We start from the raw sequence: 26,476 nt of genomic DNA, 5'->3' as shown, positions 1-26,476 counted from the left end.
TACAATTTAAATAAAATTATATATTTATTATATGTACACACCACAATCACTTTAAATACTTCAGACGTTTACACTAGAACACTTTGGAATACTTGAGAATGCACTACAAAGGGCACTTTCACTTTTATGTTTGTTCACGGTTACATTTGTAGCAATGTTTGAAAGGGAATAGACAATGTTATCGTATTATCGGTTATTACGCGCACCGGCGGTCTTTAACAGTTCATACGGTAATACATTTACGCTGCAAACACATATAGTAAAGTCACTCAAAGGGAGGAAAATGGTTAGTTAGTGTACCATTAGCCTGGTTCAAGGTTCTAGAGTTTCTTCACACAACAAGTCTCTTAAGTCCCAAAACGCAACCCTAGCTAAAGGCAGTTCAGAGAGGGCGCAAAGTCTTGCCAAGCAGCAGAATGCGAAGAGTTCCTGATGATTTCTTCCAGTTTCTAGGGTTATAGAAGCAGCAAGTTAATAACTAACAAGGGAGACCAGTAAAAGGACTCAATGAAGGGATACAAGCAGCGGCTTCAGTCGGAGCTGAGAGGGGGTGACCCTGGACACCTCTAGGTGCACTCCATTGCTCTGGTAATAAAATGTTCGTGCTGGAAACTCCGGGACATTGCAGCCTTGGACCCTACCTCTGGATTTCTTGGTCTGATGACTGAAGGCAGGACAGTGGACAGGATCTCTCAGCAGCAGTCTCGAGGGAGGACCTGTGGCACGACTTTAAGCAACTTCTTTCTTCACTCTGCCGTTTTGGCACCTTTTTGTGCAGCACCAACAAAGGACACATATCTTCCGGCTAATCTTCTTTGATTCATGCAGTCCTACACTCTGGTGAGGTTGTCTGGGCGAGTTGGTTCAGATCTCTAGAGTGTCCTTTCAGGTTCAGCAAAGATTTGGATGGATTTGGGCTTTCCACGATGATACACTTGAAATGGGAAGCAGGTGTCCTGGTATTTGGGTTCCGCAGCTCTGGAAACTCCTAGGTCCCTGGGAGATGGCTCAATTTAAAGGTCGTCCTGGGACTGGTTGTTCCCACCAGCTAAAGGGAAGGAATCGTCCTCTTCGGAGCTCCTCTGTCACACAGAAAACAGGGGCAGGACAGCAGTGGTTGCTTCACAGTATTGCAAAGGGTCCGCAGCATCTCTGGTCGTCTTCTTCTTTGGTTACTTCAGCTTCCAGTGGTCGACTTGTTTTTCACTTCGGAAGCCTCACCTTTTATACAGTTCCAGCACACACTCCTCTGCAAAGTTTCTGAGCATTTTACAGCAAGGGGTGTTTGGGTGTCCAATCACGACAGCCAGACCCTCTGTGGGAGCTAGTCCTATTCAGGCACTCTGGCAGACAAGGGACAGGGTGGTGGAAAACTCCTCCCTCACTTCCTGGCTGCCCAGACATCCTGGAACCTATGCGGGAACACCCAAGGGTTCCCGCCAAAGGCAAAACAGACACACTGACCGCCCCCTTCCAGAATGGTAGAAGAAAGGCTAACAAAGAACAACCATGCTAGTAGTGGCGAAAAAAGAAGGGAGGCCCCAAGTTGGTACTTGGGTTTCCCTATTGTGCACTACCGAGCCTATGAACATAGCCTACGGTATAAAGACGACACAATAGTTGGTAGAACACGTCCACTGCCACCAGCCGTAACTAGGAGTTTGTTTGTGTTCCTAAAAAGTCACAGGAGCAGAGAGAAGAGGGATACTAGGTATCCCTTTGGCACTCTACTGAAGGTGGTGTGTGCCAATCTCTCGGACTATAGAGTTTTGGGAGAGATACTAAGTATCTCTCTATTCTTAAGAACTGTAGTTACTCGGGGAAAAGGCTCCACTCATTCAGGATTGAAAGAAACAGGTCCAGAAGTCCAGCAAAAAGGGCTGGGGATCTCACTAGGAGAGGGGATGAAGCATAAAAATGATAAATCTCCCTAACAGTTTCTTCATTCCTCATGCCCTGATGGCATATTGTAACACTCTTTCTCAACCTCTTACTAGATCTACTTTAACACCCTACAAAGAACAGTATATTAAAACTGGGACAAAGGAGAGGCAGGGAGCAGTAATGATCACTCCCAATACGATCCAATATCAGCTTCCTCAACATCATACAAGGAGCAACCTGGTAACAACTGAGACAAGAAAAAGCAACAGAACAGTGACAATGACTAAGGCCTGTAAACCAATGCAGCGGTCTAGTCTTTGGAAACTATGTAATCATGCCAGGAAGTTTCAAACCGCTACAGCTGACAGGCAGTGGACGAGCGATCTGCAGACGTGGGGCTGTACCGCAACCTGTGCCGACGCCAAGCACCGCGCTGAGGGAAAACACACTGTGGAAAAAGGTGTGTAGATGAGTACAAACAGCGGCAAGAGAAACCTGAGTGCAGACGGTTCGCTGCCCGAGAACATGGGGCTGTTGGAACCATGCATGTAGAAAAGGAGACAGTGAAGGTGCTGCGGATAACGGGGCGCGTGCTGAGCCAGCAAGTTGAACGGAACTGAAGCAAAGGAGCGCAAGAAGCGACCAGTAATCTCAGGGGAAAGAGATGGGTTACCGGGTTGCCTGAAAGCGTGTGCTGTTCCATAAAAATAAAGCGAGAGACCGCAAGCAAAGGGAAGCGAAGCAAAGGAACTCGAGGATGGGTTACCGGGTTGCCTCATAGCGTGTACTGCTCCAAAATAATTAAGCAAGAGACACAAAGAGAAGCCAATGAAGAAATTAACGTATTTGTGGAGCATACAACAGATGGATTGTTGAACCGATATCTCGAGGGAGAAAGCGGAGTGAAGGTGAATGCTCTTGGAAAAGGGGCAAAGAACCCTTTGGTGAAAGTGGAAACGGAAACAAACTCTGTGAAACAAGGTTTAATAAGCCAATGAAGGGCTAATCACATTTCATGGATAAAATGTAAAGTCCTAGTAGGAGACTGTACCAGTTGAAGAGAAGTATTTCAAAGATTGCATGAAAGACCTGGCAAGAGATTACACCAGGCAAACTCAAATGTGTGTACAAGTATAATAGAAGGAGAATCTCAAGGAAGATCTAGGCCCTTGAAATTGTGAACTATTGCAAATATGCAAGAACAGCCTGGGAATATGCCCGTGACCTGCAAGTATAGGACCTGCATCCAAGTTTTAATGCAGTGAAAGGAGACTATATACCCTTAAGATTTTGAATCATACTGTAGGTGGAGCAAAACCTGCGGATGGGAGCTATTTCCCTGAGAACTGTGAACGCGCCAAAACGAGGCATTTGTCCTCTTGGGTTCTAAGGAACTTGACTATTCTTTGTGTGAACTTTTCATATTAGTGAAAGGAATCTGGGGAAGGGGGCCATACGTTGGAAATATGAACATTGTCCATTTGGAACCTTTTGGTTGGATTGATACCTTTGTGTAGGATTTGAACATTTGTGCACTTTTGAGAATAAGAGACAATACCCTTTGCACCTTAGAGTTAGTTTTAGAGTGTGAGGGCAAGAATAGGATTTCAGACACAAGACATATTTTTGCTTGGACATCTTGACAAAGGACAGACCCCTTAGTTTTTTGTTTGAGGTAGGGAAAAACTCCTAGAGTAGGGATAGTGAGGCATTTTTCTAACCCCTTTTTGTTTTAATAAAAGTTTATAACCAAAAACCATGAGTCCTCTGTGTTCGCGTCTTATTCCTGGCTCTTCACACTTCCTACAGCCCTTTCTCCCTCCTAAGATGAGCCTGGATGCTCTGCCTTTGCTACCAACATACTTGCGTGGTTCAGGCCTATAATAAGAGTTGGAGTACTGTGCCGCAAGTGTGAGTCTTCTGAAATCCTACCTTTGGTGGACTTCTGTAAAACTACCTAACAAAAATAAGAGGTTTACAAATATTATAGAAGTGAAAACAACAAGAGTGAGCGGTATTAGAGATATGAGAATAATAGAAAGGAGAAGAGTCGAAGTTACCACCAAGTTTATGTGCAGAGGCAGAAAGAGGAAGTTACGATATGGGGAGTAAGACAAATAAGGCGGCTACAGGTGAAAAGGGAGAAGGGGCGGGTACAAATACATTCTGGGCTTTAGAAGGATTCAGATGGAGGGAGTGTGCAGTCATCCAAACGTGAATGCTGGGGGACAAGAAGTAAGGGTAAAGCGAAAAGATTTGTACAGAATGTGCCAGAGAGGAATAACAGTGCATAGTAATTCATCCTATTTTTTCTTTTTTTACTGTGTACCAAACATAACATTCAAATTGTTTCAAACAGAAAATGTGATGTTAAAACAGAAAATGTGATTAAATTCTTAAACGTGTTGTGCAATGTGAAATCAAAGAGCTTTCTGTCTGTTTTTATATCCAGATTCAGGGAAAGATAAATGACGCTGAGCAGAACAAGGCATTAAATGAAGAATATGAGCACAAAATTGAGGAAATAGACGAAGAGTTAAACAGAATAACATCAAGCTTGAAAGAGAAGGCAACAAATGTAGTCCAAGCTAAGCAAGACCACAAGGTAATAAAATACACTATCAGCACTGACAGCATTAATGGAAAACTACTTCCACATATGTAGACACAGAGGTCATGCTGGCTTCTGCAGTACCTTGTTTTGCATGAACGCCTGCTTGATTGTTTTCTCACTGGTATTGCTGGTCCCTTTATTCGTGTGCAATCTTAAGTCTGTTTTTTTCTGAAGAGTGAAGAAGCCGCTGAGACAAGTATTGGCAGAATCAGAATATGGTGGATCACATTGTTAAGCACTTTGAAGGAGCGATACTAAATTAAATGTATATTTTTATGTAAAACAGGCGATCGAAGGACGTTCTGTTACGGGACAGTACGACATGTGGACAGAGGGGCACACACCTTGCATTTGATCTCAGTTTCTGAGGTGCATGATGTCCTAGTCACACCCTGAAATGTATCTGGATTCCGCGATAATATGAAATAGCACTGCAATTGATTGACACGTTGCACCTTCTGACACGCTGTTGTCAAAATGTAAAACTAAGGTTTTTGTAGCCTATCAAATTCAGACCATGAAGATGTCAGTATCTATGATTGCTGATTTATTTGGAGTAATATTTTAGTGTAATTGCAATTTGCTGTGATTCAACAACTTATTTCTGCCCCTCGAAAGGCAAAACTGCTTCAGAAAAAAACACTGAAAAAAATGGAAAATGCTACCAGTGCAGCAATAACATTTGTTTCTGGTGTTTACGTAACACTTGTCTCTTTCTCCTCCTCCTGCTACAGATTCTGTGCGAAGAATTAGACGGCTGCAATATTAAACTGGTGGAACTGGACGCAGCTATACAAGACTTTGGCGAGCAGAACAGCCAGCTGTCCAAACAGCTGATGGATAGGATCGGTAAACTGACTGACCTTTACCAGCAAGGCTGCAGACAGGCTGAGTACAGGGCAGCTAAACTGAAGCAGGTACAGTGCTCTTTCACTACCCACACCTCTGCACAACCCCCACCTGTAATCCTTACACGGTTCCACAAACACAGTGAGACCTGCATACTGTGCTCTTTCATTCCTTCGTCCTGTTCAATTTTATGGTCCCACAAAGAACTTGACTCGGTTATCATGCTTTCATCACAGCAATTTTTGCTCTGGCTCTTTTCGCTGTGGTGTTTTCGCCCCGGCCATTTTGGCGATTTAAAAAAATATATGTGTAGTGTGTTTGTGTAGGGGTTTTGGGGGTGGTGGAGATGGCTATAGTTGGGGGTTGGAAGAAAGACACCTAATTCAACAAAAAGGAATATTGCCAAAAACTGCCGGGGTGATAACACCACAGTGAAAACAGCCGCAAGGAAAATTGCAGCAAGAAAAACATGGGTACAGTTTATTTTAACTCCTTCCCCTTGCATCATTAAATGGCCCCACAAAGACCTTCTCCGCCTGCAACAAGCACTTTCACTTTAACCCTCTGTGCTAATATTTGGCCCCAAAAAGTATTAGCAACCTGCATACAATATTCTTTCACTCCTTCCATCTGTACCACTTATGTAGTTATACAAGCACTGGTGTCACCTGCATACATGCTCTTTTATGACATCCTACTTCACTCGTAAATGGTTCCCAAAATACCTTTACCATACACTGTTGAGTACACTCTTTATTCGCATTTCCTCAGAATTGAGGATGAAATATACCTCAGCCAAGGTTCCGGTGGTTTGGTTGCATACGCATTCACCTATGTGTCTTTCAACATAGAGAGCAGTTATCAACTCAGAGGGCCTGCTGCACCCGCTTCATTTGCACCAGGAAAAGTAATGCCCTATTCACAAATGGCATCTAAATTAAGTATGCATGTGCCATCTAGATCACAAAAGGAATAACATTTAAAATGTGATCAAACGTCAAACATTCAGTTCTTCGGATCAGAGCTAACCACACAAACCTCCTATTTTTCCAGTCTCTTTCTTAGTCCTTCAAGACTCCTTCCTTATGGATGGCATCTCTCATCGCTCTAGTACCTGCATTTGTTCTCATGGTTTATGAGGTGTTGCAAAATGTCGGAAAAGGCCTCAAACAAAACACAATCAATAGATCAGTCCATAATGAGGTCAGATAGAGGGCTAGCCGTGGAAGTGGTATACAACTATGTGCTCCTCAAAAGTCTGTATTGATAGTCTCAGTGAGCATACACATTGGTACATTATACAGCATATCAGTTTGTATTATCTGCTCTCATGCCGTCCTACAGTAATCATAGGAGTTCAAAAGGCACTGGGGCTACACTGAAGCTGTATAGAAAATGCAATTCATCCATATAAGGATTTCACAGATCAGGTGATTAGAGCGAGAGTTCATATGTGTGCAGAATGGTATCACACCAGGACTTCCACCAAACCAGTGTACCATTAATCGCAAACACAGATCAACAAAATGCTCCTGCTCATGAAATTAAAGTCTTGCTTACGTAAAGCATTCTAGTACTAGTTACAATTCAGGAAATTTAAGGACATTCATAATGTTTAGGCACGTTCATTCAATTACCAAGACTGTATTGGGTACATAACATTATTACTAGCAAAAAAAAATACCATATCTAAATGGGCAAAAAGAGTTATTATCAGATGATCATAGAAAGAATGCTTCCGTTGAAAAATGTCTAAGAAACTGAGTTTAATAATATTCTTTTTTTAATACATTTACAGGCCGATTCATGGAATAATTAGCGTGGCGCAAGTTGGCAAAAACGTGCGAAAATCGCACGAAAAGCAGCGCACGTCGATTCATGGAAGTCCGTGCGCGAGAAAACCAGCGGATGTGCGATAAAAAGTGCGCCGCGCACGTTGGCGCACAGGCCATCTAACAGCGTGCGCCAGGTCACAGCGAAAATCGCACAGGCCACAGCGAAATTCGCACATAGCGCGGCGCACGCAACAAAAGTAGGCGGAACACGGGCGTAACACTCGGAATGGGGAACAACTTGCAAAAATGTGGGCGTCACGGGGGAAGTACAGGGCACAAGTGCGCGGAACGCCCACACGCTCGCCTACAACACGTATTCATGGAATAGAATAGGGCAAAAAAGCGCACGCTCAAACCAGCGCACAGGCACAAACACGACCGCCACAAGAAAGCAGGCGGTAGCGTCTCTGCGGCTGTAAGAAATGTGCGCCAAAAGGTGCGCCAACAAATAGCACCCATATACTGCCATGATGAATGTCCTATACTGTGGCCCTCCAGGACAAATGACGTGCAAAGGGGTACCCACAAACACGGACACGCTGACAAAAAATACGTGTGCGTGTATACCGGGGTGCGCGGGAAGTCTCACACGCGATTTGGCCGGGTACGTGGATTTCAGGGGTGCGCGGGAAGTTCCACACGCGATTCCATCAGGTTAGGTGTATTTCAGGGGTGCGCGGGAAGTTCCACACGCGATTCCATCAGGGTAGGTGTATTTCAGGGGTGCGCGGGAAGTCCCACACGCGATTACAGCAGGGTACGTGTATTTCAGGGGTGACTGTCAGGTACTGTTAGGATACAGTGACATAATCTGAGACATTAGGTCTGGGGAAAATTAGTATAGAAAGGTTTTTGGAAGTTATTATGAGTTTAATTTTAAAACAGCCAATTTTGCCCTTAACATTCATTGCAGTCTATGGAGAATGCCCCAAGCCAAGATGGAGGTCCTCAGTCTAAGTTCTGATTGGCTGGTGATTGTTTATAGGGAAGACAATGAACATTCTAAACTGCCTTTCATCGTCTTTGTCCAGCTGAGAGGTCGCGTATTAAGCTGCTCCTGCTTAACTTGTTCAGGGGTTTCAAGTTTCAAGCGGTCGAGCGGCTTATTTGGAAAAGCAAACAGGAATCTTGCGGAGATTCATTTTGGCACTGAACAGGAGTAAGAAGATTTCGAGTTATCCAAGAAAAAAGAAAGGTTTCAAAGACTCTTCACAAGATAAGTCCTTTTAAAACTCAAGACTCTTTCTATAATGTCATTGTAGAAGATTTAATCTGATTTTCAAGTTCATATGAAAAATATTTACTAAGAACTTTATTGCTGTCGCATGTTTGGCTTTGTTACGCTACGTTTTCTATCAAGCGCGTGGTTTTTCCGTTAACAGAAGCCTGCGCGTGAGAGACTTCGCTGGAGTATCTAGCGCGAGCTCTTTGGTGTCGCGTGATACTCTTGTGCGTGTGTTTTTTCTACCCGCGGTTGAACTTCAGCGCGTGTGCTCGCATATTGGATTAAGCGCGTGTGGATTTTTACCCGCGGTTTGTCGTCAGCGCGTGTGCTCGCATATTGGACTAAGCGCGTGTGGATTTTTACCCGCGGTTTGTCATCAGCGCGTGTGCTCGCATATTGGATTAAGCGCGTGTGGATTTTTACCCGCGGTTTGTCGTCAGCGCGTGTGCTCGCATATTGGACTAAGCGCGTGTGGATTTTTACCCGCGGTTTGTCGTCAGCGCGTGTGCTCGCATCTTGGACTAAGCGCGTGTGGATTTTTACCCGCGGTTTGTCGTCAGCGCGTGTGTTCGCATCCTGGACTAAGCGCGTGTGGATTTTTACCCGCGGTTGAACTTCAGCGCGTGTGCGTGCTTTCGTTTAATCGCGTGTGGATTTTTTCTGTGGTTTCGATTTAGCGCGTGTGGTTTTTTCCTGCGGTTTAATCTACAGCGCTTCAACGATCTTCACTCAGTTTGGATCCCTATGCGAGTTCAAGAGATTTCCACGTGAGAATTTTGACGCAAGTTTCAAGAACTGTTAATTTAAGTAAAAACACTCTAAAAAGAAATTTATAAGAAGAAATATAAATACTTTCCAGAAACACTAGAACTTCCATTTACTTTTAATGAACTTAAGACTTTGTTCAAGCTTCTTGAGTTTAAAGAAGATTACCTGCAAAGTTAATTTCACATTCATGGACCTATTAAGAAGGCTGAATGATCGTTGAGATTCAAGTCAACTAGTAAGGAAGTCTAGTCAGCTTATCACTTCTCTGGGCATATTGTAGAGAAGTTCCAGGTATGGTTTTTACTTTATTTGGTAAAGGATATTGATACTTAAGGTTAGTATAGTGCCTCATGAATAACAAGGTGTATTATATGTTTATGTTTTACCACAGGTGAAGAACCAGCTAGTCTTAGCTTCCAGCCTGGTGTTTGTTAATTTGTCCCTTCCCCCTTTCCCCTGGAAGTGAGGTAAACTGAGCAGTTTATAGTATCAGCTCAGAGTGCCACATTTTGGGTGGATTGTCGGGGGCTCAGCAGCTTCTGCAGACACCAGGATCTCAGCCTGACAGAATGAAAGGCCAATAAAAAAGAAAAAGTCTGCCCAAGCTGTATGAACCCCGACGAGACAGCCATGGAGGCGTTGGGAGAAATGGTTAGGGAAATTAGAGAAGAGTTACGGGTGGCTCATCGAGAATACTCAAATCTTAATAAAAGAATAGATGAGTTAAATTTAAAGGTAACACAAATACAAGAAAAGGAAGTTTCGGAAGGTGCAGGAAACCCACCTGAGCTGGTGAGAGTAGGGGAAGAACAAGAACATAGACTTTCAAGTGAAGTGGTGGGTGGTTTAGGAACTTTAGTTATGCCTGTTCCTTTGGCTGCTCCTGAGCGTTTTTTGGGAGATCCGAGAAAGTTTCAAATTTTTCAGACTCAGTGCGAATTACATTTCTTAAGTCGTCCCGAGTTATTTTTAACGGATGCTTCCAAGGTCACATTTACATTATCTTATTTATCAGGAGAAGCATCTGCGTGGGGAAGTCTCTTGGTGAGTCAAAAGAGTTTGGCTTTGAATAATTATTCCCTGTTCCAGGCCGAATTTAAAAAGATGTTTGATAAAAGACAGGTATCTCTAGAGGTAGATGGAGAACTACTGGAGTTGCGTCAGGGAGGAAAGGAGTTGATTTCTTATATCACTCAATTTAGAACTTTAATTTTAGAGAGTAGATGGCCAGAGGAGAAGAGGGCTTCCTTATTTTATCGGGGCTTAAAAGATGAATTAAAAGATGCTTTGGCTGGTGTTTTGGAACGACCAACTACTTTAGATGCTCTAATTGATTTGGTGGTTCGGTTAGATTTTCGTTTAACCGAAAGACGTTTAGAGCGTAGACGTTCTCAGGGGGAAGTTAGGTTTCCAGGAAGAGTAGAGAGATCTAAGGTTGAGTTGGTGAACAGGGAAGTTAAGTCAAAGGGAAATGAGCTGCAGAGTCGGGTGAGAGGTCCGTTGTCAAAGGAAGAGAAGACAAGAAGAAGGGAGAATAATTTGTGCCTATACTGCGGTAGGAGTGGTCATTTCCTTGAAAACTGTCCTTTTACCTCCAAGAAGATCTTCAATTCTTCAGGCAGAGCACAACAAGTTGCTAACACGATACAGACAGCTGTTCCTCATATAACTGTGAACGTATCCTTAATGTTTGAAAAGAAAATCTTAGGTTCTGGGCCAATTATTATTGATTCAGGGGCTACAGGAAATTTTATGGACAGAGGATTGGCAAAGAGTTTAGGTGTTCCTTTAGTGGCTAAGAAAGAAGTTGAGCAGGTAAGGGCAGTTGATGGTACATCTCTTTCTTCAGGTCCAATCACTCATAATACAGAGGTACTTGAGATGGAGTTAACTGGAGGTCATAAGGAAACTATCTCTTTTGAATTAATTGATGCTCCAATCTTGAAAATAATCTTGGGTATGCCCTGGCTTACTCTGCATAATCCTAGAATTGATTGGAGTGCAAGAATTGTATCCCTAGAATCAACTTTTTGTAAGGAACATTGTTTCTTAGGGAAAAGTCATGGAGAGGAAGAAAGAATTGTGAATTCTGTTTCGTTTTCACTTGCAGAAAGAGGGGCAATAGGTTTTGATGTTGGAGCAGTAGTGGGTGAACTTCCTACTTGTTATCAAGATTTTTGGGATGTATTTGATGAAAAGGAAGCTGGAGAGTTGCCTCCTCATAGACTGTTTGACTGCAGGATAGATTTGGAGCCTGGAGCTATTTTACCTAGCAGTAGGGTTTATGCCCTGACAGAAAAAGAGAATGACTATTTGAAAGAATACTTAAAGGAAAATTTGGCTAAGGGTTTTATTCGGCACTCTCAATCGCCGGCTGCCTCACCATTGTTTTTTGTGCCAAAATCTGACCGTTCCCTCAGAACTTGTATAGATTATAGGGCGGTAAATAGAATGACAGTAAAAAATAGGTATCCGCTCCCTCTCATCTCTGAGATGTTAAATCAAATTCAAGGTGCCACCATTTTTTCTAAATTGGATTTAAGGGGGGCTTATCATCTGGTACGAGTTCAAGAGGGGGATGAGTGGAAGACGGCATTTAAGACCAGATTTGGCCTGTACGAGTACCAAGTGATGCCATTCGGTCTTTGCAATGCCCCAGCGGCTTTTCAATTTTTTATCGATGAGGTTCTTCGGGAATTTCTTGATATTTTTGTTATTGTTTATATTGACGATATTTTGATTTTTTCCCAAAGTTTGGAGAAACACAAAATTCACGTTCGACAGGTCTTGAGAAAATTGAGAGAGAATAATCTTTACGCTAAATTGGAGAAGAGTCAGTTCCATACGAATTCGGTGGAATTTTTAGGTTTTGTGATCACTCCTAGTGGTCTGGAAATGAATCCGAAAAAGGTGGAAGCGGTTCGTGATTGGCCTATTCCAACGAAGGTGAAGGAGATCCAGAGTTTTTTGGGATTTGCCAACTTTTACCGAAGATTCATTGAAGGCTTCTCCAGTTTGGTGACTCCAATTACTCGACTTTTGAAGAAAGGAGTTCCTTTTGTTTGGGACGTTAAGGCTAATGAGGCTTTTAAAGTATTGAAGGAGAAATTCATAACTACTCCTATCTTAATTCATCCTGATACTTCCAAGCCATTTTTTGTAGAGGCTGATGCTTCCAATGTGGCAATGGGAGCGGTGTTGTCGCAGAGGCATAATGTTACTGGACAATTGCATCCTGTGGCCTACTTTTCTCAGAGGTTCTCACCAGCGGAAGAAAATTATACAATTTCAGATCGCGAGCTTCTTGCTATCAAAGCAGCATTTGAAGAATGGCGACATTTTTTAAAAGGAGCACGTCACACTGTGACAGTATTAACCGATCACCGAAACTTACTCTTTTTGAAGACAGCAAGAACTCTGACACCTCGACAACTAAGGTGGTCTTTATTTTTTGCAGATTATGATTTTATAGTTACTTTTAAGCCAGGAAATCAAAATAAAAAAGCAGATGCTCTGTCACGACAATTTCCAGAAAGTGAAGTTAAGTCGGTTTGTGAGTCACTTCCTTTGATCGCTCCAGAACGTTTTGTTCTTGCTGGAATTGAGAAAGAAAACGAAATCTTTAAACAAGTATGAGAATCCATATCTGAGAGACAACTTGAACATTGGGTTCGTTTGGATCCAGCTCGCAAGATTAAAGATGGTTTACCTTATCTGGACGACAGACTCTATTTACCATCTATTGAACTTAGAGAAAAGATTTTGAAGGAATGTCACGATTCAGTTCTGGCAGGACATCCAGGATATCGAAAAACACTTGAGTTGGTCAGAAGACATTTTTGGTGGGAGAAAATTCGACAAGATACTCTTAATTTTGTTAAGACCTGTGAAGTTTGTGCTAGATCTAAGAACCTCATCGGAAAGCCTTCTGGGTTATTGGAACCGTTGCCAGTTCCACCGCGGCCTTGGTATTCAGTGTCTTTAGATTTCATCACGGATCTACCACTAGATAAGGGGTGTACATCAGTATTGGTTGTAGTGGATTTACTCACTAAAGAAGCACATTTCATTCCAATGAAGGGAGAGGTTACCGCTGATAGCTTAGCTCACAGTTTCTTACAAGAAGTAGTTAAACTGCATGGAATTCCCAGTCAGGTCATCTCAGACAGAGGGTCTCAATTTATTTCTAAATTTTGGAGAGCTTTCTGTAAGAGATTGGGAGTTGAGGTATGCCTATCATCCGGTTACCATCCCGAAACCAATGGGCAAGTGGAAAGGATAAATCAGGAGTTGGAGAAATATTTGAGATGTTATCTACAGACAGGGGAAGAGTGGGTAGATATGTTGTGGGTGGCAGAATTTGCATATAACAACTGTAGTAAGGATGCCACCTCAATGTCTCCATTTTATTTGGGACGAGGTTTTCATCCTCGTTTTCTTAGTATAGAGATCGATTATGATGCTGAAAACCCGGAAGTGGAAAAGAGACTAGAGATCATGAAAAGAAATTTGGAGAAGGCAAAAGGGGTGTTGGTGGAGAGTAAACAAAAATATAAAAGATTTGCGGACCTTAAAAGAAAGACTAGTCCCCAGTATAGGGAGGGAGATTTGGTATGGTTATCAACCAAATTTTTGAGAATTAAGGGAAGAAATAAGTTTTGCCCTCGTTTTGTAGGGCCGTTTGTGGTTGAAAGGGTGATAAATCCAGTGGCTGTTCGCCTTAGATTACCAAGACATATGAAAACTCATCCAACTTTTCATGTTAGCTTGTTGAAACCAGTGGTTAAAGGAACTAGATTGACACCTACTCCTTCACCAGTTGTATTTGAGGAAGATGATTCAGAAGAATTTGTAGTTAAGAAAATTCTGGACTCTAGAATAGTGAGAGGAAAGCTACAGTATCTCCTTGATTGGGAGGGTTTTGGTCCTGAAGAACGCACTTGGGAGAAAGCAAGTGATGTACATGCTCCTCATTTGGTTAAAAAATTCCATAAGAAATTTCCATTGAAAAAAGGCCCAGGGACTGGGCGTTAGAAGGGGGGTACTGTCAGGTACTGTTAGGATACAGTGACATAATCTGAGACATTAGGTCTGGGGAAAATTAGTATAGAAAGGTTTTTGGAAGTTATTATGAGTTTAATTTTAAAACAGCCAATTTTGCCCTTAACATTCATTGCAGTCTATGGAGAATGCCCCAAGCCAAGATGGAGGTCCTCAGTCTAAGTTCTGATTGGCTGGTGATTGTTTATAGGGAAGACAATGAACATTCTAAACTGCCTTTCATCGTCTTTGCCCAGCTGAGAGGTCGCGTATTAAGCTGCTCCTGCTTAACTTGTTCAGGGGTTTCAAGTTTCAAGCGGTCGAGCGGCTTATTTGGAAAAGCAAACAGGAATCTTGCGGAGATTCATTTTGGCACTGAACAGGAGTAAGAAGATTTCGAGTTATCCAAGAAAAAAGAAAGGTTTCAAAGACTCTTCACAAGATAAGTCCTTTTAAAACTCAAGACTCTTTCTATAATGTCATTGTAGAAGATTTAATCTGATTTTCAAGTTCATATGAAAAATATTTACTAAGAACTTTATTGCTGTCGCATGTTTGGCTTTGTTACGCTACGTTTTCTATCAAGCGCGTGGTTTTTCCGTTAACAGAAGCCTGCGCGTGAGAGACTTCGCTGGAGTATCTAGCGCGAGCTCTTTGGTGTCGCGTGATACTCTTGTGCGTGTGTTTTTTCTACCCGCGGTTGAACTTCAGCGCGTGTGCTCGCATATTGGATTAAGCGCGTGTGGATTTTTACCCGCGGTTTGTCGTCAGCGCGTGTGCTCGCATATTGGACTAAGCGCGTGTGGATTTTTACCCGCGGTTTGTCGTCAGCGCGTGTGCTCGCATCTTGGACTAAGCGCGTGTGGATTTTTACCCGCGGTTTGTCGTCAGCGCGTGTGTTCGCATCCTGGACTAAGCGCGTGTGGATTTTTACCCGCGGTTGAACTTCAGCGCGTGTGCGTGCTTTCGTTTAATCGCGTGTGGATTTTTTCTGTGGTTTCGATTTAGCGCGTGTGGTTTTTTCCTGCGGTTTAATCTACAGCGCTTCAACGATCTTCACTCAGTTTGGATCCCTATGCGAGTTCAAGAGATTTCCACGTGAGAATTTTGACGCAAGTTTCAAGAACTGTTAATTTAAGTAAAAACACTCTAAAAAGAAATTTATAAGAAGAAATATAAATACTTTCCAGAAACACTAGAACTTCCATTTACTTTTAATGAACTTAAGACTTTGTTCAAGCTTCTTGAGTTTAAAGAAGATTACCTGCAAAGTTAATTTCACATTCATGGACCTATTAAGAAGGCTGAATGATCGTTGAGATTCAAGTCAACTAGTAAGGAAGTCTAGTCAGCTTATCACTTCTCTGGGCATATTGTAGAGAAGTTCCAGGTATGGTTTTTACTTTATTTGGTAAAGGATATTGATACTTAAGGTTAGTATAGTGCCTCATGAATAACAAGGTGTATTATATGTTTATGTTTTACCACAGGTGAAGAACCAGCTAGTCTTAGCTTCCAGCCTGGTGTTTGTTAATTTGTCCCTTCCCCCTTTCCCCTGGAAGTGAGGTAAACTGAGCAGTTTATAGTATCAGCTCAGAGTGCCACATTTTGGGTGGATTGTCGGGGGCTCAGCAGCTTCTGCAGACACCAGGATCTCAACCTGACAGTATTTCAGGGGTGCGCGGGAAGTCTCACACGCGATTTGGCCGGGTACGTGGATTTCAGGGGTGCGCGGGAAGTTCCACACGCGATTCCATCAGGGTAGGTGTATTTCAGGGGTGCGCGGGAAGTTCCACACGCGATTCCATCAGGGTAGGTGTATTTCAGGGGTGCGCGGGAAGTCCCACACGCGATTACAGCAGGGTACGTGTATTTCAGGGGTGCGCGGGAAGTTCCACACGCGAATAGCCTGGGCGCGTGTATTTCAGGGGTGCGCGGGAAGTTCCACACGCGAATAGCCTGGGCGCGTGTATTTCAGGGGTGCGCGGGAAGTTCCACACGCCAATAGCCTGGCCGCGTGTATTTCAGGGGTGCGCGGGAAGTTCCACACGCGAATAGCCTGGCCGCGTGTATTTCAGGGGTGCGCGGGAAGTTCCACACGCGAATAGCCTGGGCGCGTGTATTTCAGGGGTGCGCGGGAAGTTCCACACGCGAATAGCCTGGGCGCGTGTATTTCAGGGGTGCGCGGGAAGTTTAACACGCGATTACAGCAGGGTACGTGTATTTCAGGGGTGCGCGGGAAGTTCCACACGCGAATAGCCTGGCCGCGTGTATTTCAGGGGTGCGCGGGAAGTTCCACACGCGAATAGCCTGGGCGCGTGTATTTCAGGGGTGCGCGGGAAGTTCCACGCGCGAATAGCCTGAGCGCGTGTATTTCAGGGGTGCGCGGGAAGTTTAACACGCGATTTCAGCAGGGTACGTGTATTTCAGGGGTGCGCGGGAATTTCCACACGCGAATAGCCTGGGCGTGTGTATTTCAGGGGTGCGCGGGAATTATCACACGCGATTTGGCTTGGTACGTGTATTACAGGGGTGCGTGGGAAGTTACACACGCGATTATGCTGGGTGGGTCCTCACAGGTGTTCCCTGTACACCCTCGACGGCCCCTGCAGGCAGCCCACAAAACAGGGGACTACCCTGCACACCTGCTCATGTCTCCCACCACCCCCACCCCCCACCATCCAGGGGCACCCTCCACCAGGCCCCCACTCATGTCTCCCACCACCCCCACCCCCCAGCAGTGCAGGGGCAGCCTCCACCAGGCCCCCACTCATGTCTCCCACCACCCCCACCCCCCAGCAGTGCAGGGGCAGCCTCCACCAGGCCCCCACTCATGTCTCCCACCACCCCCACCCCCCTGCCACCATGGGCACCCTCCACCAGGCCCCCACTCATGTCTCCCACCACCCCCACCCCCCAGCAGTGCAGGGGCAGCCTCCACCAGGCCCCCACCCATGTCTCCCACCACCCCCACCCCCCAGCAGTGCAGGGGCAGCCTCCACCAGGCCCCCACTCATGTCTCCCACCACCCCCACCCCCCAGCAGTGCAGGGGCAGCCTCCACCAGGCCCCCACTCATGTCTCCCACCACCCCCACCCCCCACCATCCAGGGGCAGCCTCCACCAGGCCCCCACTCATGTCTCCCACCACCCCCACCCCCCTGCCACCATGGGCACCCTCCACCAGGCCCCCACTCATGTCTCCCACCACCCCCACCCCCCCAGCAGTGCAGGGGCAGCCCCCACCAGGCCCCCACTCATGTCCCCTATCACCCCCACCCCCCCGCCACCAGGGGCACCCTCCACCAGGCCCCTACCCATGTCTCCCACCACCCCCACCCCCAGCAGTGCAGGGGCAGCCTCCACCAGGCCCCCACTCATGTCTCCCACCACCCCCACCCCCCTGCCACCATGGGCACCCTCCACCAGGCCCCCACTCATGTCTCCCACCACCCCCACCCCCCAGCAGTGCAGGGGCAGCCTCCACCAGGCCCCCACCCATGTCTCCCACCACCCCCACCCCCAGCAGTGCAGGGGCAGCCTCCACCAGGCCCCCACCCATGTCTCCCACCACCCCCACCCCCCAGCAGTGCAGGGGCAGCCCCCACCAGGCCCCCACTCATGTCCCCTATCACCCCCACCCCCCCGCCACCAGGGGCACCCTCCACCAGGCCCCCACCCATGTCTCCCACCACCCCCACCCCCCAGCAGTGCAGGGGCAGCCTCCACCAGGCCCCCACCCATGTCTCCCACCACCCCCACCCCCCAGCAGTGCAGGGGCATCCTCCACCAGGCCCCCACCCATGTCACCCACCACCCCCACCCCCCAGCCACCAGGGGCAGCCTCCACCAGGCCCCCACCCATGTCTCCCACCACCCCCACCCCCCAGCAGTGCAGGGGCATCCTCCACCAGGCCCCCACCCATGTCACCCACCACCCCCACCCCCCAGCAGTGCAGGGGCATCCTCCACCAGGCCCCCACCCATGTCACCCACCACCCCCACCCCCCAGCAGTGCAGGGGCATCCTCCACCAGGCCCCCACCCATGTCCCCTATCACCCCCACCCCCCAGCAGTGCAGGGGCACCCTCCACCAGGCCCCCATCCATGTCTCCCACCACCCCCACCCCCCAGCCACCAGGGGCAGCCTCCACCAGGCCCCGACCCATGTCTCCCACCACCCCCACCCCCCAGCAGTGCAGGGGCATCCTCCACCAGGCCCCCACCCATGTCACCCACCACCCCCACCCCCCAGCCACCAGGGGCAGCCTCCACCAGGCACCCACACATGTCCCCCTGCCCCCAGGTCCTGACGATACTCAATCATGGCAGTAATGGGCAGCATACCCAGCACAAACACCCAGGCAAGGATTGCATCCACCCACATAGTGAATGCAATTACATGATACAACCCCAATGGCAAGTCTGTAAATGAACACATGTCCGTCACACACACATACACAATGGGTGCAAGTGAATGTCAAAACCCATATCATGACATGTATGAAACCAATGAGAAAATACCACAAGTGAAAGTTAAAAAAACATGTATTAAAGATGAAAAATAAGTAAACAAATCAAACATACAACAATGGGGATAACTAAATAAATGGTCCATGTCCGAGAACAAATGTAAAAATAAAAAAAACAAAGTAATCCAAAAACAAATGTCGTCCAAAGCAATATCATGTGTAAGGAAAATAATGAAAAACCATTTCCTCATGGTGAACACAATAATTAATAAAAAAAAATGTTTCTTCAAAAAGCAAACTATATACACGAATATTCCAGGGTCCATGAGCCCAACACCATAAATGAAACCTACTACTACCTAATGAAAAAAATATATACAAAAAAGTGGCCATTGTCGGAGCGGTCCAAAAAAATAAAAATAAAGAAAGGAAACCTAACACTAACTAACTAAATAACTATATACAAAGGCAGCGGGCAAGTCCTGCGGCTCACTCGGTGATGTTGCTGGCCAGGGCATCATCGAACTCCATGTCGATGTCCTGGAGGCGGGACTCTGTCCTGGCCCCGAGGTCTCGCAGGGATAACCCCATGTCCAGCTCAAACTCCCTGCGAGCTTCCTCGAGGCACTCAGCCCGCCTCAACGCCCGACGCATGGAGAACTCCGCCCTGACCATGGTGAGCCGCTCCTCTTCCGCCCGCTGCCGCTCCGCACCTATCCGCTGGACCAACTGCTCCCACACGGAAGACACCACCATCCCAGGGTTGCCCTGCCCTCCGGCCGATGCCTGCCCCTCTGATCTTGATGGCCCCGAGCCATGATGCCTCCCACGTCGAGCCTGCTGCTGCCTCCGACGCCACTGCCTCTGCCAGCACGACGGCATCCAGGCTGATGGAAACCACTGACGCCGTCGTGCACGTGCCCTGCCCGATGATGCTGTCACATCTTCCATCTGCTGGGGTGCAGTTGCTGTGTTGTCCACCCCTGCTGGACCTCCGACTCCCAACTGTGGCAGGGATGGGATCCCCACCGAGCTGGCTGCATTGGTCGGGGCAGGTCCACAGGGGGCCCTGGTGGCATCTGTGCCGGAAGACGGCAAGGAGAACGACTGGTGTATAGCCTGCACAGAGGAGGAGAGGGCCGCCAGATTGGCCAACACATGCAGGAAACCCCCGAACATGGCCGATCCCAATTGGGCCACGTCGGCACGGTGCACTTCTTGATGACGTGCGTGCTCCTCCTGGGAAGCACGCACGGCATCACGAATCACAGCCGTGCGCATCGCGACCCCAATCAGGACCTTCTCCACACGGCCAGGGGTTCCCACGTCCGCAGGTGGAGGGGAGTCAGGTGACATGGACATCCCCTCTACCTGCGGACGGGCCTGGGACGGGGCATCCCTGCTGGTGCATGGTGGTGCACTCACAGGGTCAGGGACAGCGACATGCACAGGCCCCGCCACGGTGACCTGTGCTGCCTCCTGCCCCTGGCCCTGGACTGCACCACTTGCAGCAGCAGGGATGCCCCCACCAGGCCCCATGTGTGCCCCAGTGGCGGCCTCCTCCTCCTCTGTGCAAACCACCAACCTGGATGGCTCCTCACCGTCTCCCACCGTAGCAGGCCCCTGTGGGGGCTCACCCACCCCTTCCGCTGCAGCCGTGGGGGCATCCCCGCCGCCTTGCTCCACAGCGCCGTCTCCGCCCTCTTCTTCACTAGCCGCTGCGTAGAGGGAGACAAAGAACACAAGCATCAGGGCACTGTACAATGGTCCCCTAGACAGGAAGCAATAGCAGATGAGCACCACTGTCAAAGTACACTTCCATCATGTCCCTCCACAACACATGGGTCAGTCCAGGCAAAACACACACAGTAACAGGCATGGTGCATGCCATGGACATTTCCATGCAGGTCCAATGGACTCTTGAAACATTCAATGATATGTAACTCACATGCATCATGGCTCATGCCTATCACATGCACACACTTCACCTCAGTCACATCCATCCGGCCCCAAACACACCAAACACAGCGGATACAAGGGTAATTTGGCTGCTTCACTGAATCTGTGCATTGTCACACACATGTGTCATGCATCCATGGCATGCACAAGTCACAGACACGCAGGTCAGGCACACAGACATGGCTACCATATATGTACCTGGCATCAGCACCCATCCCTCACCCCCACCCATGTCCAGGTACAGAGACTGGCATGCTCTCATGTTCAAAATCTGCATAGGGCTCCCCATGCGGCATTTGAACACATGCAACAACCATGTGGGTCACACATCACTGGTCGCACATGCATTACCATGATGTCCCTGCACACATACATGCATACATGGCCTATGGCACACATACAGGCAAGTATCATAGAACCAGCACACCGCAACATGCCCTGTCTCACACAGTAATGCTTGGACACTTACCGCTCAACTCCAGACGGGCCTCCCTCTCAAGGATCTGGGCGTGGAGCGCTGGGCGTACGCGTTCCAGGACCCTCATCTGGATGGAACTCATGCGGCCCCGGCCCCCCTCCACGAGGCGCCGGGCCTTCACAAGGGTCCTGGACCTCAAGTCCTCCCAGCGCTTCTTGATCTTCAGAACGTTGCGGGTTGCCACCCCCTCCGCGTTGATGGAAACCACACAGTCGGCCCAGATCCTCTCCCGTCCTTCCTTGCTGGCGCGGGACGATCCAAAGAGGGCATCATACTGCCCCAGGACATGCTCCACCAGGACACCAACTTCGGTGGCAGTGAAGCTGGTGCCCCTCTGCCCCTCTGGCCTGGGGTTGCCACTGGTGCCAGATGTGGAAGTGCCCGACATGGCAACCCCAGAGGCAGGTGTGGGTGGGCAACTGGGTCCTGGGGCTGGGCTGTGGAGCGATGTAATCCCAGTCGGGAGTCTTCAGTTCCAGCAGGGGTGGACACAGCAACTGGACCCCTGCAGATGGCTGATGTGCAGGCACCAAATGGCAGGGCCCGGTGGCAGCAGGCAGGCAGGCAGGCAGGCAGCAGCAGATGGCACGTGGGAGGCTGCTCGGGGCACTGGGGGGCAGTAACTCGGCCTTCTGGGCAGGAGCGTGGTCTTCCGTGTGTTTTCGCGTGGCCAGCTTGATACGGAGTGATTTGGCACGTGAAAATCCTGCACGTCAGCGTGAAATCCGAGGAAAGGCCCTTAGCGCGTAAGCGCGTCAGCACGCATACGCGATTCTATTGGACCAGAGTCCCTCAGCGCGTAAGCGCGTCTGTGACGTGACCCGCACGGGTGTTCCCCACTCAGCACGTGATGACGGAGCACACGTGGAAATACTGCACGTCAGAGTGTCATCGCGTGTAATTGGACAAAAGTGCGCGTACACGCGATTGGCCTATGTACGTGTATTTCATGGGTGCGCGGGCACTTACACACGCAAGTACGTCAGCGCACCTGTATCCCGTGGTGCGTGGGAATTTCCACACGCTATTGGACTGGGAACTGGATTCCAGGGGTGCGCGGGTCACACGCTCGCCTAGAACACGCGCAAAGCATACATTTGCGCACTTTAACAATAACAAGCTCAGACGCCAGGATGAACATACCGTTCCTAGCAGCAGTGGCAGTGGGCTACCAAAGGAGGGGGAGGAGGATAGTCAGGGCCAGAATATTCACACCCAGAACCAGCCTTTTCGGGATGCCTGATGACCAGGTGTATGGGAGGTACAGGTTTCCACCACACATAATACTGGACCTGGTGAGTGAGTGGGAGGATGACCTCACATCACCCACCCTGTGCTCCCAAGCACTCAGCCCCCTGGAGAAGGTCCTCAATGTACTGCACTTCTTAGCCACTGGATCATTTCAGCGGACAAGTGCCATAGTGGGTGGGGTGTCACAGGCCACCCAGTCACGCTGCCTACACCAGGTCTTGAACATCATCACTGCACGCCCATCAGTCCGCAGGCACATATACCTGCCCAGAACACCTGCAGAAAGGCATGCTGCCGCCCTGGATTTTTACGGTGTGGCACCATTCCCCAAAGTGCTAGGTGCCATCGACTGCACCCATGTGGCTCTACGTCCCCCCAGGGCATCTGAGCACATCTATAGGAACCGCAAGCACTGGCATTCCATCAACGTGCAGGTAGCATGTAATGCCAAGGGAATCATCACCTCAGTATATGCCAACTATCCCGGGTCCACCCACGACAGCTTCATTTACCGAATGTCCACCCTAAGCCGGGACCTAGAAGCTGGGCGGCATGGCGATACATGGCTGCTTGGTGAGTATGTATGCCACTGCACATGCATGCATGTTGGATACTGAGCAAGGTCACAACCCCACCAATGATACCAATCACCACCTCCACAGGGGACAGTGCCTACCCTCTCAGCCCCCACATGATGACGCCAATTCGGAACCCCACCACGCCACCCGAGGTAAGATATAACACAGCCCACATTACGACCCAGGGCATAGTGGAGCGCACATTCGGAGTGCTAAAGTCACGCTTTCGCTCCCTTGACCGTTCTGGCGGGCAGCTGTTATACGCTCCCCCAGTAGTGTGCAGGATCATAGTGGCAGCATGTGTCCTGCACAACGTTGCAACACGCCGGGGCCTGGCCGTGGACATGGTGGTGGCCCCACATCCCCAACCACATGCACAGCTGCTGCGCATGGGAGGGGAAAGGGCACGGGGGAGGCAGCCCGTACACAGCTAGTGGCTAATTACTTCACATAGAAATCACACCCCTGTGGAGTGCACACTGCCCTGGCACATTCCATCTGACAATCAATGATGACTCAACCTGACACTGATCCTGAATGTCTGGAGAATGAACCGTGAATACCATATCAGCCTGAGATTGTTCACCTGGAAGTGTCACAATGTGTGCATCCCTACCCACACAGACACCACCAATGCAGTTTTGTGAAGTTACACATTCAAGCAGCTAAAATGAATACCCACTTGCAAAATGCAACAAGAGGACAGTGCCATGTCAGCCAACCCAACCCCAGCACCGCCACACGACACACCGTGCCATGTCATGCTATTTGCAAGTAAACAAAGTAATCCCCACAACATGACACTGGTGTCACTATGTACAGTGTCCCTATTAGAAACCTGCAACACCTGAAATGCTCACAGCAATGCCGGACCAACAACATACTTGAGCACGTACTACCATTAACATGACATCACAAATGTTACATATTAGTAGTCTCACCACCTGGAAATGCCTGCACTCCCACCACTACCAACTGTGCAGTGTTGGCGCCATGTAGAGTTGTAGGTGCACTGCTGCCAACATGGACCCCATCTCCAGACTAGAGGTCCTTGTGTAGACATGAGGAAGGGACCTGCAAATTGGGAGGTAGACACAGAAGATGAGTTACACATCAATGCAACATGCAGTGTACAACACAACAGCAATATGCACTAGGAATGTATACACAGTATTGACTACAGACTGCCCACACAGCTCATGGGAGTCCAACGTCACTGTGTAATTCACTGTCACTTGGGCACACCCTTTGCAAGCCCATGGAAACGGGAAGCAGGAGGGGTGTGTGTGACTCAAACTCAAGCATCTGAACCAAATACATTACAAGCCTGCATGTGCCCAGCCACAATGCAGCGTATGCCCACAGGAACCACGGAAGCCAACAAATCGTCCCAAAAAAATAGGGAATAAAATAAATAAAAATAAAAATAAAAATAAGAAACAATCAAAAATGGCCATTGATGGGCCCGGGGGGGTTGGGGAGGCCACCCAGGAGGTCCGAGGACAGGATGCACACCAGAACCCACCTGCGTGGATCCTGGGAAAATAAAACACCTCCATGGGCTCATGGCCCACACGGCTACCCTACTGTGGGAGTATCACTGCTGTCGCTATTATCACCCTGTGCAGCTGCATCCGGAGGTGGTTGCACTATGGGAGGCAGCCCACGCAAGGCCCTAGTCTGCTCCTCCATGGCTGCAAGCATGCGGGTGTGGTAGGTCTGGTTCTGGAGGATGAGTGTGCGGAGGTCCCCATGCAACAACTCACGGGATGCCCGGACCTCCGCCCTCGTTGCCTGCATCTCAGCTGAGAGCGTACGGGTGAGACGCTCCAGCTGCTGTTCTGTCCTTTGGTGTGTTGAAGCCTCAAGCTCAACAAGAGTCGTCCTGAGGTGAAGGAGCTCCTGCCTCAGGGCTTCCCTGTGGCCCTGGGACTCAATGGAGATGGCCTCCTGCAGAGTCGCCAGTGCCGCCCGCCTGTCCCTGTTGGACCCCAACATGTCCTCCCTGTGTGACTGGCAGATGGAGTCGGTTGCCTGCTCTAGTCGCTCCATCAGCCTTTCTGGGGGGACAATGGAAGTGGCCACCCTATCCATGGCCTGAGCCATCATCTCGGATGATGCAGCCTGTTGGGTTGCCATACCGTAAATGGATTGCTCCCATGCGGTATTGCCAGGTGGCGTACGGCCACCACGTCGGCGGGCACCACACCTGTCTGGGGCAAGGCGAACTGCGCCTTGCTGTGCCGGCACTGCCTGAGGCTGCAGGACTGCATTCCCCCTCTGATCTGCTGGCCCAGGAACAGGATCAGATGTCGCGGAGTGTGACCCTGCATCCGTAACCACCAAAGGCGTAGCTGCCAACACTGACATCCCCATGGAGGGTTCTGACCCTGGTGCAGGTGGGTGAGACAGAACAGAATCCCTCCCTGGAACACTCACCTGCGACGGCACGTAGGTCTCATCCGAATCAACACCTGAGTACAGCTCCGGGGAGGTGCAGCCAGAGACACCCCTTGAGAGCACGACCTGCAGCACTTGTGGGTTCTCCCCCACCACCACACCACGTCCCTCACTGGTGGTTGGTCGGCCCTCGGACCCCTCCTGGGTCTGCACCATCTCCACAACCCCAGCAGTATGAGGTGCGTCTTCCCCTGCAAAGACATGATAACAAAGAAATGGAAACAGGCATTAGCACCATGGCACACAATGAGGGCTGAGAAGCAAGAGAACCAGTACTTGATTGACACATGTCCCACATGACTGAAACCCTCCCATGCATGCACCCTCACTGCGTATGAAGTGCAGGCAAATGGCACACACTGATGACACCAAGATGGAAGATGAACACATTTTCTGCATGCTGCCTGGCAGTGGCATCACACATTGGCCTGTGATTGCCAGGTGAAACACACATGCCATCACACAGATGGCATGTACCATTGCTATTGAGTGAAGATGGAGAGGAGGGCAGCACCTATTCATTCAGTCCAGTTCCCGCATGTAATCGCTTTTCTAATTCTAACAGGTCAGATTTTTCACCTGGAGCTGCCAGTCTGAAATGGTCCAATTGCACAGGGACATGTGTGTACAAATGATATCCAGGTAACAAAGTCACTCCACTTTACCATAGCCATGTCAGACATGTGACTAGTGGACAGCGACATGCCTAGTGAAAGTGGGGGAATGCAAACAATCTGACTGAATGAACAGTGAAAAATAAGCATCTATGTTGTGGCAAGGTGACACTTCAAGGGCAACTGGCGTGCAGTTGGGCTAGATGTCTACTGTTGGCAGAAGGGATACTGCTATGGCCAAATGCAGCTGCGCAGGAAGTATTGCATGAAGCACATGGCTGACCCATACGACTCAGGCGCACACACTCTCACCTGGCACACAAACAGAAGCCCTCACACACACACCATGCACATGGATGACACACACATGCATGTGCACTCACCGGACAATGCCTCGTAATCAGCCAGATCTCCCACGCCTTGGATCTGTTCCTCCGTGACGTAGGTCCC

The 26,476-nt window shown here is 48.7% G+C and overlaps 1 protein-coding gene across 17 annotated transcripts in view; it reads left to right on the top strand.

The window, feature by feature from the left end:
• Nucleotides 1-26,476, top strand: part of SYNE1 (spectrin repeat containing nuclear envelope protein 1) — a 1,651,720-nt gene that overhangs the window by 981,785 nt on the left and 643,459 nt on the right. For all 17 annotated transcript variants that reach the window (XM_069606781.1, XM_069606782.1, XM_069606785.1 and 14 more), the window contains 2 exons: nt 4,337-4,489; nt 5,233-5,415. In XM_069606781.1, coding sequence (XP_069462882.1) covers nt 4,337-4,489; nt 5,233-5,415 — 336 coding nt within the window. The remainder of the gene's footprint in view (nt 1-4,336; nt 4,490-5,232; nt 5,416-26,476) is intronic.

This window comes from Ambystoma mexicanum, chromosome 4p (genome assembly GCF_040938575.1).
Source record: "Ambystoma mexicanum isolate Mex_15411 chromosome 4p, UKY_AmexF1_1, whole genome shotgun sequence".
NCBI classification, from domain to species: Eukaryota; Metazoa; Chordata; class Amphibia; order Caudata; family Ambystomatidae; genus Ambystoma; species Ambystoma mexicanum.
This window is presented reverse-complemented; position numbering and strand designations above follow the sequence as displayed.